This window comes from Brassica rapa, chromosome A10, assembly GCF_000309985.2.
Source record: "Brassica rapa cultivar Chiifu-401-42 chromosome A10, CAAS_Brap_v3.01, whole genome shotgun sequence".
Taxonomy (NCBI): domain Eukaryota; kingdom Viridiplantae; phylum Streptophyta; class Magnoliopsida; order Brassicales; family Brassicaceae; genus Brassica; species Brassica rapa.
Window position 1 is genome coordinate 2,369,896 of NC_024804.2, and position 14,211 is coordinate 2,384,106.

The 14,211-nt window shown below is 39.7% G+C and overlaps 3 protein-coding genes across 4 annotated transcripts; 1 reads left to right on the forward strand and 2 right to left on the reverse strand.

Moving 5' to 3' along the window:
- The first annotated feature begins 324 nt into the window (after window positions 1-324).
- On the forward strand, window positions 325-7,122 carry LOC103844105 (type I inositol polyphosphate 5-phosphatase 13). 2 transcript variants are annotated; one of them, XM_033281486.1, is made up of 10 exons: window positions 2,132-2,951; window positions 3,030-3,282; window positions 3,550-4,357; window positions 4,438-4,562; window positions 4,749-4,833; window positions 4,963-5,128; window positions 5,231-5,271; window positions 5,351-5,618; window positions 5,956-6,443; window positions 6,505-7,122. In XM_033281486.1, the coding sequence occupies exons 1-10, from the start codon at window positions 2,132-2,134 to the stop codon at window positions 6,823-6,825; spliced, it is 3,375 nt and encodes a 1,124-aa protein (XP_033137377.1). In that variant the 3' UTR covers window positions 6,826-7,122. The 2 variants fall into 2 exon arrangements, with proteins under 2 accessions (XP_018510799.2, XP_033137377.1); XM_018655283.2 differs by having other exon boundaries at window positions 325-2,951; window positions 4,963-5,271.
- A 250-nt stretch (window positions 7,123-7,372) lies between these two features.
- Window positions 7,373-10,596, reverse strand: LOC103844104 (polygalacturonase). The gene is made up of 4 exons (XM_009120882.2): window positions 9,036-10,596; window positions 8,248-8,537; window positions 7,826-8,054; window positions 7,373-7,713 (listed from the first exon to the last, which is right to left on the reverse strand). Exons 1-4 carry the CDS (start codon window positions 9,582-9,584, stop codon window positions 7,486-7,488), a joined length of 1,296 nt encoding a protein of 431 aa, XP_009119130.2. The 5' UTR covers window positions 9,585-10,596; the 3' UTR covers window positions 7,373-7,485.
- Window positions 10,597-10,850: 254 nt separating this feature from the next.
- On the reverse strand, window positions 10,851-13,912 carry LOC103844103 (pentatricopeptide repeat-containing protein At1g05670, mitochondrial). Its single transcript, XM_009120879.3, is given in 2 exon segments — window positions 10,851-11,197; window positions 11,292-13,912. A coding segment is annotated over 1 exon segment (2,226 nt). The 5' UTR covers window positions 13,728-13,912; the 3' UTR covers window positions 10,851-11,197; window positions 11,292-11,501.
- Window positions 13,913-14,211: the final 299 nt, after the last annotated feature.

The following is a 14,211-nucleotide window of genomic DNA, read 5'->3' on the forward strand; positions in this document are numbered from 1 at the left end:
GCTTGCAATCAACAATAGTTGCATCCAAGCCTTTCCCGCTAAGCCCCTTTTCTTTGATCGTTTTCTCTAATTCAGTCACGAAATCTTCATCAACGATTTGACTAGAAGGCATTGAGAGACGTCCGTTATTTTTATTGAGATCAGTAGCAGTCAGGCTCTTCTCTATGATCATCTTTGGTCCGATTCCGTTATTGTTTCTTATAAACTTATCCAGCCAATACGGCATCTTTGATTTCGTTCCCACGTCCAAACAACGACCAACGTTGCGGTCTTGATCAGTTTTAGGAATAATCTTTAACTCCATAGCATTAGCAATATTTTTCCATAATTGAATCTTCTTACACTCTTCCGCGCTTGGCTATTCAAAGCCATAAATAAATTCGCACATTCCATAACGTATTCAGGCACCTCTCCTTTGCTCGTCATTCTTTCTATCTCCTCTCTCTCTCTGGGTTTTTTATTCTGTTTAATCATTATACAAAGATAACTATAGTCTATATATATAGAGATATTTCTCCTCTCTTCACCTAATTCTATTAAGATTTAGTATTTGAGTTTGTTTCAAACTTTTTATTTTTTAAACTATTGTGGTTTCCTTGATGTATTAGTCACGTTATCCTCAGAGCTATAAATATTTTATAAAAAAATTCGCAATGAAGATGTAGATAAATTATTAAGAAAAAAAAAATACATTAAAAGCCCTAAAAGACCTAGAAAGTAACCCTTTCTTACTTGGATGACACATCATCATTAGATTTGTCAATGTGATCTTTTTTTTAATTGAATGTTAAATTTAATTTAAAGAAAAAAGATTGTTTTTACAGCAAGTGCATCATCTTTAGAAAATTATATAAAGTGTAGATATTTTATTGGTTGTTCTGTTCCGGTCTGGTTACCCAGCCCATTTCAAGTTTGAGTAATAGAATGACCGTTTGATGTCAAAAAAAAAAAAAATCAACTCAGCCTTGTATCAAACCATGTCGCCATTCCTCCCTCAAAATCTTTGTCTCCCTTCTTCCTAATAATAGTGAACTTGTTCCTCATTGTTTTGTCAATTTTCTTGATCAAAACTATAGATGGTGATGAAACTTCCCCATGCCTTCTTTGGTTTATCTCCCTCCAAATAGTATATGGACCGTCACCTGGAATACATATCTCAAAATGAAAAGCCGGATTCTGCTCCAATTCAAACCATCTGAGGCAATCCATATAAGCCTTTCCCAATCAACCGAGAACTGATCTTCCATTAATCCCTTCATCAAACTCTCCCATATTTGCTCTGAGTATGAGCATTCAAAAAACAATGTGATCTTCTTAGACTCGGCTCCATTCTTAATTTCTTTTTTGACTAAAAGGCTTTCGACTCGGCTCTATTCTTGCTTGTCATCAACTCCAACAAGGCAAAAAAACACTAGGCATTGGCTCTATGGAGTCTCCCGTTGCTGAACGATGATCGGTCTTGCGTTTTACCGTCCTATACTCCTAGGTTGTTTTTCAATGGGATGAATGAAACAAACAATCATAAAACGTTTCTTGCGGTTTCTGGTGGGCTTTTTGGAGATTCCATTAATAGGTCTTCGTCAAAATGGTATAAGTATATATATTTTTTAACTGGCCCTCGTCAACAACTCAACATGGTATAAGTATATCAAAAGTCAAAATATTTGTTAAAGTGAAAATTTTAATATTATAATAACCTCATAATCAATATGCCAATCCAATCATGCCATCATCATGCATTGCACGATCTCCATGTAGATAATAATAATAAATGGGCAAATCGAGAGAAATATGAAAACAGTAGGGGTATAAGCATAAATTAGCAAAAGTAAAAGAAGTGAACGTGACAAGGACTGGAAGCATAAAATATTGAAAATATAAATATACTTCCGTCTCTCTGACTGCTTCTTCCTCGGAAGAATCACAGAACACTCGCAGAAAAAAACCACAGAGACATGAAAACAATAACAATAACAAACACATCCGCTTCCGTACAGTCTTCGTCATCAAGTTTCTGCTCTCTCCCGCAACGACGTGCTCTCCTCTATCTCACTCCTCTCTTTTTATCTTCCCCATTCTTCACATTTACCTTTGATCATCGTCGTCATCATCATCATCATCTTCATCTCATATGGATTATCGAATCATCAAAGAAGAAGCCGAGGAGGAGGCGTTGGCCTCTCTCGCCCCTCCCCCTCCGCATCGCAAGACGCAATCATTCAACCAACAATTCGACGAGAAGCCGCCGCACCACCAGATCCGCAAACACAGCCTCGACGAGGTCCGTAGATCCTCCACGCTCGCATCCGCAACCGAATCCGCCGTCTACTTCGACTCCTCCGACGACGAATTCTCCACCGGAGGAGCCATCCTCAGCGGAGACAGCTTCTTCGACGGAAGCAGCGCCGGCGAGGATTACTCCGTCGTCACTCCTCCTCCCAACGCCCTCGTCGGAGACGACTCCGTCGAGTCCCTCCCGGAGTTCATCGGCGCGGGAGGCGGCGCCGGGATATTCAAGGTTCCGGTACGCGCGGCGGTGCATCCCGGCCGGCCGCCGTGTCTGGAGCTGAGGCCGCACCCTCTCAGGGAGACGCAGACGGGGAGGTTCTTGAGGAACGTCGCTTGCACGGAGACGCAGCTGTGGGCGGGTCAAGAGAACGGCGTGAGGCTCTGGAAGTTAGAAGATGCTTACGTGGCGGGTTGTGGGGTCGGCGGGGGAGTAGAGCGAGGGGATGAGGATACGGCGCCGTTTCGTGAGTCTGTTGCTACTTCCCCTACTTTGTGTTTGGTGGCTGACGAAAGCAACAAGGTTCTGTGGAGCGGTCACAAGGATGGGAAGATCCGGGCTTGGAACATGGATCAGCATGATGATGATTCGGATCCGTTCGAGGAGCGAATCTCGTGGCAAGCTCATCGCGGTCCAGTGAACTCAGTTGTCATTAGCTCTTATGGTTAGTTTATTCTGATTTAGTTATATGATTGGTTGGTTTTGTTTTTAATCATGCTTATGTTATGATGATGATATGTAGGTGATATGTGGTCATGTTCTGAAGGAGGTGTGATCAAAATATGGCCTTGGGATTCGTTAGAGAAATCTCTTCTACTTAAACCTGAGGAGAAACATATGGCTACGATGTTAGTGGAGAGGTCTGCCAATGACCTCAGGAGCCAAGTTACTGTCAACGGGACATGCAGCTTATCTTCCTCAGAAGTCAAGTACTTGTTAGCCGATTCAGTTAGAGCTAAAGTGTGGGCTGTCCAGTCACTCTCATTCTCTATCTGGTAATGACACATTGATGTATAGACAGTTCTTTTCAGTCACTTCTTAGTCATTAACCCTTACATTTCTATTTAATTGTTGATGTATAGTAAATTTTTTGTTTTAAAATAAATGTTGTTTTAGAATTTCGATACAAAATTTATTAACAATATTTTCTGGGTAATGATATTTTTATTTTGGAAATATGCAAAATTAAATATTTTTAATATGTTTGTATAAACCTAAAATAACAATTAAAATGAAACTAATAGATTATTTGATATGTTCAGGGATGCTAGGAGTAAAGACCTTTTGAAAGTCTTCAACGTCGACGGACAAGTCGAGTGTCGTGTAGACACGCCCCATGTACAAGACCAGCAAGTCGACGACGAGATGAAAATGAAGTTCTTCTCACCTTCCAAAAAGGAAAAACCACAGGGGTTTCTCCAGCGATCGCGTAACGCCATAATGGGAGCTGCTGGAGCTGTACGCAGAGTCGCCAGTAGAAGTGCAGGAGCGTTTTTAGAAGATACAAGAAAAACAGAAGCTATCGTCTTAGCTGCGGATGGAACGATTTGGACAGGAAGCATGAGCGGTCAAATAGTCCAGTGGGATGGAAACGGGAACCGCTTGAGGGATGTGAACCACCACCACAGACCCGTTTTGTGCTTTTGCACGTTTGGTGATCGAATCTATGTTGGTTACGCGAGTGGTTACATCCAGGTATTGGATCCTGATGGGAAGTTGATTGCAAGCTGGGTTTCGCATAATGAACCTGTGATAAAGCTTGCAGCAGGTGGTGGTTTCGTTTTTAGTTTGGCTAGTCATGGTGGAGTACGAGGGTGGTATGTGACATCTCCGGGACCGTTGGATAATATTATCCGAACTGAGCTGTCTCGGAAGGAAAGTTCTTACGCCAGACAAGACAATGTTAGGATTTTGATTGGTACGTGGAACGTTGGCCAAGGACGGGCTTCACACGATGCGCTGATGTCGTGGTTGGGATCTGTTACTTCAGATGTTGGCATTGTCGTTGTTGGGTTGCAAGAAGTGGAGATGGGGGCAGGTTTCCTTGCTATGTCTGCTGCTAAGGAAACGGTAACTAACTCCTTTTAGTATATGTTTTATTTTGCTTGAACTTGAATTCACGTGAGATCATGTTGTTCGTGGTTGTGTAGGTTGGACTTGAGGGAAGTGCTGTGGGGCAATGGTGGATTGATGCAATTGGAAAAGCACTTGATGAGAATAACACTTTTGAGCGTATGGGTTCAAGGCAGTTGGCAGGACTTCTAATATCTCTTTGGTAAGTGAAACTTCAGTCATGAAATGCATTGTTGTGTTACAAAAAAGAAGAAAAGAAATGATGCAGTCATGCTTAGCTTGTAACATTTTTTTGATGTCTATAATCACTTTGATTATTTAGCTAAAGTATGTGTCACATGTTTTTCTCCCCATGTTAAACTCCGTGTGTTGTAAATTTTCTGCTTAGGGCGAGGAAGGAGATTAGAACACATGTTGGAGATCTTGATGTTGCAGCAGTCCCTTGTGGCTTTGGCCGTGCCATTGGCAACAAGGTAGGTCTTACTCTATCTCCACTTTATTTTGAATTACAAAAAAAAAAAAAAAAAAATTCTGTCTCTATCTATATTAAAATGTGTGCGAGGAGCTTGTTCCGCTTACTAAGATTCTACTTGTCAAAATAGGGAGGTGTGGGTCTGAGAATCAGAGTTTATGACCGAATCATGTGCTTTGTGAACTGCCACTTGGCTGCACATTTGGAGGCAGTTAACCGCAGAAACGCTGATTTCAATCACATTTTTAGATTAATGGTATTCTCACGAGGACATAATCTAAGTAACGCAGCAGCTGGTATGGTGCAGTTCCTGTTTATGTCTTGCTCACTTGGCTTATCCACATATTTATTCTGGCTGCTTTACTCTTCTGGTTTGCCGTGGGCCCTCTCTCTTGCAGCTGGCGTCTCCACAGCAGCTTATACACTCAAGACTACCACTGTATGTTCTTTATCATATCACCAAACTATTACAACACTTACAAGCACTAAAGAGTTTACAATGTTTCTCTGTTTCCTAGAGTCCAAGCATTGGCACTGAAGAAGCCAAGTCTGATTTAGCAGCAGCAGACATGATAGCATTTTTCGGAGATTTTAACTATAGGCTGTTTGGTATAACCTATGATGAAGCGAGAGACTTCATTTCCCAACGGTCCTTTGACTGGCTTAGAGAAAGAGACCAACTTAGACAGGAGATGAAGTCTGGAAAAGTCTTCCAAGGAATGCGTGAGGCATTAATCACTTTCCCTCCCACTTACAAATTCGAAAGGAATCGTCCAGGCTTGGGAGGTAAACATGTACTCCATCCGTTTCAAATTAGTTGTCATTCTAAAGTTTTGCACATAAATTAAGAAACTAGTTAAATATTCAAATTTACCCTTGTTTGACCATTAGAATCACATAACATTTATTGTTTATTTTAGTTTAATTAAGAACGAAAAAGATAAATAAATAGAAAAAGTTGCATTAAATCATTAAACAATACTTATTTTGTAACAAAATTAAAAATTTATATGCTACAACAACAATTAATTTGAAACGAATGGAGTATGTTATTAACATATGAATTTGAGACAGTTTTGTTCTGCTCTAGAAAAACTTAGACTCCCTGTTCTGTACTCTCCAGGATATGATTCAGGGGAGAAAAAACGAATACCTGCATGGTGTGACAGAGTTATATACAGGGACACTCAATCAAGCCCGTTCTCACAGAGCAACTTGCAATGCCCTGTAGTTTCATCGGTTATAATGTATGAAGCTTGCATGGATGTTACCGAGAGCGATCACAAGCCCGTGCGATGCAAGTTTCATGCGACCATAGCTCACGTTGATAAGTCTGTGCGGAGACAGGAGCTGGGGAATATAATAAGGTCCAATGAGAAGATAAGATCCATACTAGAGGATCTAAAATTTGTTCCTGAAACAAGTGTGAGCACCAACAACATTGTACTTCAGAGCCAGGACACTGTCATACTAACAATCAGAAACAATTCAACCACAAGCAAAGCCATTTTCAGCATTCTCTGCGGTGGCCAGGCTATAGTTAGGGATGATGATGGTGAAGAGTCTGATTATACTCCACGAGGCTCCTTTGGTCTACCTCGCTGGCTTGAGGTATTAAATTATATTACAATGCCAATGAAACTCAAGATTTTAATGATTTTTCCTTTTGTAGGTTTCGCCAGCAGGTGGAATAATTAAACCAGAAGGATCAGTGGATGTGAAAGTTCATCACGAAGAGTTTTACACGTTGGAAGAGTATGTTGATGGTATCCCACAGAATTGGTGGTGTGAAGATGCTAGAGATAAAGAAGCAATCCTGATGGTGAACATTCGAGGAAGCTGCTCAACTACATGGACTAGCCACTCTGTTAAAGTCCGTCACTGCTACTCAGGCAGAGTATGTCTCCTTGATCCAAAACCCATAAACCTTACAAAGAACCTAGGCGGTTCACGTCGCCATCCAACGGATACTAGACGGGGTAAAAGCCGGTGATGAGCTCTTGTAACACTGACACTTATGAGTTATTACTAGATCTTAGAGCAGAAGAACAAACAAAGCCATCACATAAAGAAAATGAATGAGGTGAAGAATTGCTTTTATTCATTCTTTAATTTGACTCTTTGGAGAATCCATTTTGTGTAAGAAACTGTAGATTTATTTTGAGACCATCTTCAGGTAGGATCGTATTCAACTTTTGACTCTCCCCACTTGAATCTAAATGGTTTAAGTAGTCTTGTGTAAACATTTGTTACTTATTGAGACTTAGTCTAAGAGTGCATACATTCTCTTGTTTGATTTGCCGCTGAGAATCTCTGACTTGCTTCTCTCCTTCCTCCTGCTTTTCAGTTTAGATTCTCAATCCAATGCATGATCACACAATAACACACATGTGATTTTGACAGGTCAAAGTCTTCCACTTTGTAGTAATATGAAATAAAATATTTTATTTAATGAAAAAAACTAGCACTTTGGGTAGTCTGAACCGGTTGATATCCAAAGCCATTGGGCACAAAACTATTTGAACCATCGTTCTGTTGAATTTTTATTATATTCACCGGTAACAATGATTAAAAGATGAAAAAAAACTCAATCCCCTAAGCATTTTACCATTTCACCATACACAAAATAAATGTACACTTTGAATATTTGATGTTATTTGTTTAGACAACTCGTAGGCTGAATAACACCGAGATTAGTTCCAGCAGCATTAAAACAGTAGGAAGTAGCAGGAGTTCCTTTGTTGTAAGTAAGCTTAATGTCTTGTAATGTGATTCCAGTGCATGGATTGGTCTTGCTGCATGCCAGATTCATCGCTTGCTGTGTCGCGGACGTTCCTTGTATGTTCCTATACGTCACTTGGCTAATCTTTACCCCTGAATGCTATATTACATACATACACATAAATCTTTATCAGAATTTATATCAATGATTGATAAACATGTATATTGAATCAATTTCGATCAAAATATATGATATGCATGTTTATATGTACCTCGGTAGGGCAACCTTGGTGGGTAGGACAATAGTTTTGGTCGATTATGATAGGGTTTTGGACGTTCTTCATGATTAGGTTTTGGAAGAAGACTTTATTAACGAATCCAGTACTCGCCCTCGCCCACGACTTTATCCTTACGCCGTTTGTTGTCCCGGTGAATACGGAATTCGATACTGTCACGTTTTCTACTCCATCTTCGTTCAATGTCTTTGCCAAGCTCCCAATGCTGCGAACCATCACATAGTCAAATCTAAATTTTTATGCCACCTCAAACTATATTGTTACATTTAAATGAAAGTCTTAAACTAACTAGACATTTCGTTAAAGCATCACTCTAATTCATCAGAGAGTCTAGTATGCAGTGCGAGTTTGTATATGTATGATTTTCTAATAAATTAGACGGTGTGTGTGACACATACCTAACCCCATGACCTGGGCCACAATTAAGTTTGGAGATGAGGAAGTTGCGGGTGCCAGGGCCGATAGAAACACAATCGTCTCCGGTCTGAACTGTGCTTCCGGTGAGTGTGATTCCTGTGGAGGATTGAACGCCAAAACCGTCGGTGTTTGGGCTGTTTCCAGGAGCGACTAGCTTGATGTTACGGACGGCCACATTGGTGCAACCTTTGAGGGTCATATGGGACATCTGACTGTTCATCGATTTCACTCCACTTATGACCACGTCTTTTGCCGCGTTGAACGTTATGGACTACAATAATGCATGCATCAAAGATTTTATGAGATCTACATATCTATAAGTACATAATGCTTCAAATTTTCTTTAGTATATATCATAATTCGTTGTACCATAGATTAATTAAGACTACCACTACATTTTATTCCCTATCCAAAATTCATTATTGTAAAACTTATTATACATAGTTTTTATTAAAAAAGTCGTAAAGATTTTTTTTAATATAAAAAATAATAATCGCAAATTCTTTTTTTTTTTGACTAAAGGTTTCCAAATTTAAATAGCATAAAACGTTTACAAGATAGAGGGATAAAACCCTATAGCGAGATACATGGTAAAGTTAATAAATAAATAACGAATGAATATTAGATGATCAAAAATTTAAATTATCAACTTCATGTTTTTAATTAATGAATAACGACTGGAACATGGGTGCAATTGACTATTACTAATGAATAATGATTAAGGCTTGACTAACGTAAGTATATATGCATATAGAGAAGCAATGCATACCCTAACACCGGGAGGACAATTCTGACCAGATTTCCGGCAAGCCCAGAACCCACTAGCTCGGGCGTCGAAAGTCCCACCGACAAGTGACATTTTGCTAACCCTGTTGAAGAGAATCCAGTAGCCGGAGTTTCCAAATGCCCAGTAATCTGCCGGAGCAACCACGGTTCCGGCTACTTGAAACTTGAGTTTGCTCTTGCATGGCCCTGTAAACGTTATCCCCTTCACTAGAAATGTACCAGTCGGAACCATCACGGTGGCTGAATATGCCGAGACACAAGCCGCTTGCCATGCCTTGAGGAATGCTGCCGTCGAGTCCGTGACTCCGTCAGGTTTGGCCCCGAAGCTAACGACGTTGAATACGTTGGAGGAGCTGGTTGAGACATCGATGAAGGTGAGGAGGGTGAAGAGAATTGCTAATGTAATTTGTGATTTCGTCATTGTTAGTTGTGTGAGTTTGAGTTTGTGTTTTGATTTGGGGTTTGATGCATGAGTGTATATATAGTGCATGAATGGCTCGTTATTGGAGTCTACGGGTACGATTAAGTACATGTGCTGTCTATATGATAAGAGGTTGTGAAATTATTTGTGTTTGATAAAAGAGTTTACATTTCTAATCATTAGGTGCACACATCACATGGTTGGTATCTAATTTTTAGGAGCAGCGGTCGTTGCATTAACGATGACATTCTCTTTCAAATAATCAATTTCCACTTATCTATTTTTTTATAGGAAAACTTATCTATATATATTATACAATTGGTAGTTGGTGTATGTTGCTTTTATTATTGATGTATAAGAAAATACGTTGGGCTAAACCGTTTATTCACGATAAATATTAGAGCATAAATTGTATGTATGTTAAATTGACAGAGAGACGACGACAACTAGGAACAACGTGAATGTCGTACGCAGCTAGTCACGTATATATATGCACGTCACGGCCAAAAATAGTCATTCCGTTAATTAAAGTGAACTGCAATAAATTAAAAATATAGTAAAATAAAGGAAGAATTTCAATTTTACCACAAATATACCACTTAAAAAAAATATTGTCCGTTTTTAAACTTTACTTTTGAAAATAACCAATTTCATAAATACATTAAGTTTATGAGAAAAAAACTTGACCTTTTTTTAAACACACCAGGAAAAACTAAACTAAACATGCCAAATCATTTATAAATGTTCAAAAATCATTTATAAAATATTTATATAAGTTTATAAACTCAACCCTATCCCCTAAATATTGAACCCTAAACAATAATTAATAAACTCTAATTTAAATGTTAAGGTATTTTTCAATAATTTTTTTTTTTGAAAAGTGATAGTGGCATTTCAAGCAATTTATTTTCTTTTTATTTGAAGCAATTTTTCAAAACTAAAATACATATGTACATACATCACGATATCACCACATATTTTAATTCATATGACCTTTGATTAAGTAGGAGTTGACCAAAAAGACGTGATTAAGTAGCTCATACATTATTGAAACTAACCCAATCATATCCATTAATCATTCTAATCAGAATAACTGAAAAGTCAATCTGTATATAAGCGGGCACATGTATGTGTTAATTATGTATATGATTATATTAAATTTGAAATTAAGTAGTAAATAATAATAATGTTATTTTATAGCCGTTAATTTCAATCTTAAGATTGAAAAAGTCAAAATAGTGTACAATTTTGAATATTTTTCACATTGTTAATTTTATTGCCGTTAATTTGTGTAGTAGTCGTTAATAATTTAGTGACGAGTTTTGGCTAACTGATATAATGTTTACCTCATCTCTCACCACCAGAGAACAAAAACTGTTTATTGATAAAAGACTTCCATTCCAACTGAAGATATATAAGGACAATGGCGATTATTTTTCTACAAGAGTATAATGTAACGTTAGTACGTTCCTAAAACCGTAACTGGCCTAATCTAAATATAAAGTTTTCATTACAGCAAAAAGAAATCAACATATGTTTTTATCACCAACCATAACTCAAACAATAAAGAGAAGCTCTTTCGTCATCATCTTTACAAGCCACCTGTGGCCAGTTCCATTTCATGACCGAGAGCAGATATCTTTGAAGAGCTGGTTAAGATAGCTCTCTCAGCAGAACATCATCTCCTACAGCTTCTTTGCAATGTCTGCTCTCGACATATTCTCCTGCAAACATCACATAGATTCAGTGAAACAATTTTGACATCTTTGACATTTGGGTAAAGTAACAAAGTATTTAAACAGACTACTATACTCTTACGTTGTTGGTAATCAGCCGTGAACAAGTCCCTGAAAGTCTTTCAGGGCAATTTTCCTTGAGAATGCATTGAACCTCCACTTAGTACCCTTCCTGCCCCCCCTTGCTTTTAAGTTTTAAACAACTGTTCCAAATCAAAGATACACACTGACCACTTGAGAAACAGAAACTTCCTCACTAAGATAAACTTGTGAGTTCTGACCTTACCACCACCTAATTAGCTTCCCTCAATTCTTCATCCACAAGGTAACTCTCTATTATATCATCAACAGGATCCACAACTGTATCTGTCTTCCTCCTCCCCTTCAATTTTGTATCACTGAAGAAGTCAAAAATCTCTTTATCCGCAGCAATTCCTTCTCTTTTCATCTGCTCAAAAACCTCTCTCGCCTCCACAAACTTCTTCCTCTTAAAGAACCCCTTAATAAGATCACTATACGTGCCAGCAGAGACTCTAAACCCTTTCTCCACCATCCCTCGGTACAAAAACCAAGCCTCCTTCATGTTCCTCGCCTTGCAATGCCCTCTAATCAGATTCTCATACGTCTTACCATCAGGCCCCACTTCCCGAGCACACATGTCCTTATAAACCGCAGCGGCTGCCTTCACGTCACCTCTAACGCAATACAGCTTCACGAGAGAGTTATACGTGGTCGCGTTAGGTGCTATCCCTTTCGCCAGCATCCAGTTCAGAAGCTTCTCGCCGTCTTCCAACATCCCGTTCAAACAAAACCCGTTCATTAGTACGTTGAACGTGACAACCGTAGGCTCAAGCCCTCTCCCTAGCATCTCCTTCAAAACCTCTTGAGCCTTAGACATCTCCCCTGATTTACAGTAGGCGTCCATTAACGTTGTGTAAGTGACAGCGTCTGGATTAATCCCCGCAGCTTCGAACTCTCCAACAAGCTTAATCGCCTCTTCGATGTTCCCTGACTTACACAGACCATTGACGATGGAGTTATAAGTAAAAAGATTCGGTTGAAGACCAATCTTCCACATCTCATGGAGAAGGTCGTTTGCTGAGTCCAAGTCCCCTTCCTTACAGAGACCATCAATCAATGCGGTGTATGTGACAACATTAGGAGAACACCCAGCCTGAATCATGCGATTATGAACGCTAAAAGCCTCTTTAATCTCCCCTGCTTTGCAGTATCCATTGATAACTTCGGTGAAAGTAACACTATCCGGTTCCAAACCTCTGCAAATCATCTCATGGAAGAGCTTACCAGCCTCCACCATGTCTCCAACACGACAAAACCCTGATATAATAGCGGTATACGTCACAATATCAGGTGCAATATCCAGAGAGAGCATCTCGTAAAAAAACTTCGATGCAGCCTTTATATTCCCTCCCTTGCAGAAACCATCAATAAGAGTTGTGTACACTACATTGTCAGGAACTATGCCGTCCCCTATCATCTCTCGAAAAGCCTCCTCTGCTTCAGCCAGCTTACAGCTTCTGCAAAGCAGAAGAATTACGCTACCGTAAGTATAAGAGTTTGGCTTCAACCCCTTCTCTCTCATTACTTCAATGAGCTTCCAGACCTTTTCAAGCTCCCCAAATCTACAGTATCCGTTTATCACCGTACTGTAACTCACTACATCAGGGATATACCCTTTCAACTCCATGAGAACGAGTAGATGGTGAGCTTCGCTTACTCTCCCAAGCTGACAAACGCAATGAATCACAATGTTATAAGAAGCAACGTTCCAACAGACTCCCACCTCAGGAAACTCTTTGAATACTATAACAGCCGTTGCAGTTTTTTCTTTCGAAAGGTATAAGTTACATGAATCAACAGAGAGAACCAATCCGTAACTCAACATCTTCTCAAAGACTTTCCTCGCTTCACGGAGCATCCCAAACTCGACCAGTACTCGGAAGAAAACATCGAACACGTTAGGATCCGAGCCCCAGTCCTTGTAAGTATACACTAAAAGATCAAAAAACTGTACAAAGGAATCATTAACACTCAGCTTCGGTCTCTCCCAGAAGCTGCTTACAAGAGAATAAGCCACGTTTAAATCCTTAGACGCAACAGCTAAGTGAGTGACGATGCAGAGTGCTTCAAGGGTGGAGTCTCTGCGGGAGCGCGCCCACTCAAAGAAGTCAAGAACCAAATTGTAATCAGACCTAATCTTCATCAGCACCCAGATCAAATGGTCCGTCTTGAACTTGCATTCGTAAGGCTTTAAGCTGCGTCTCAGAGGCTCAGCGCGGCGGAGCTTAATCGCATTGGCGATTTGGTGGACGAGCTCGGTGTCTCTTAGTGAAGGTTTCTTCGGGGAGTAATCAGGGAATGGTCTGGTGGTATCAGTTATCGACGAGGAAGAGAGCTTACGAGCGTTAAATGAAAAGAGCTGGATGAAGCTTCTCAAGGCAAAGGTAGTACCTTTCTTCATCACAGAGTATGATAGATGGCTGCTTCATCGCTTCATCGCAAACCCAGAAACACGTCGCGAGCTGAGTTCATTCGCTCGCTCGCTCGATTCGATAAACCCTAAAAAAAAAAGCTGTTCCCTTTTTGAAAACGAAGGGCACAGTGTGTGCAATTGAGGACGACGACGATCGATTTGGGGATTTTGGCTAAGACGGCGTCGGGAAAACCGAAAACCGGTTCGATTTGGAATTGAAACTCTTAAGGCCCATTAATGAGAACACAAAGGCCCATTATATGTACCCTGCCTTGCAAGTTACAACTATTCTTTTGTTTATTGCATTGATTTTTTTGTTTAGCATTAATAGTGAGATTAAAACTGTGAGATAACAAACTAAGTAACACATTGGATAATTAGACAAGGAGTGTCTAGTATATAAAGAGATGTCCAACTCTAATAGTACGAGGCATTTTGGAAAGAAAACCAAAAGTAAATTCATGCGGGCCGGTCTCTAAATCTCAAAGTGGACAATATCGTACTCATC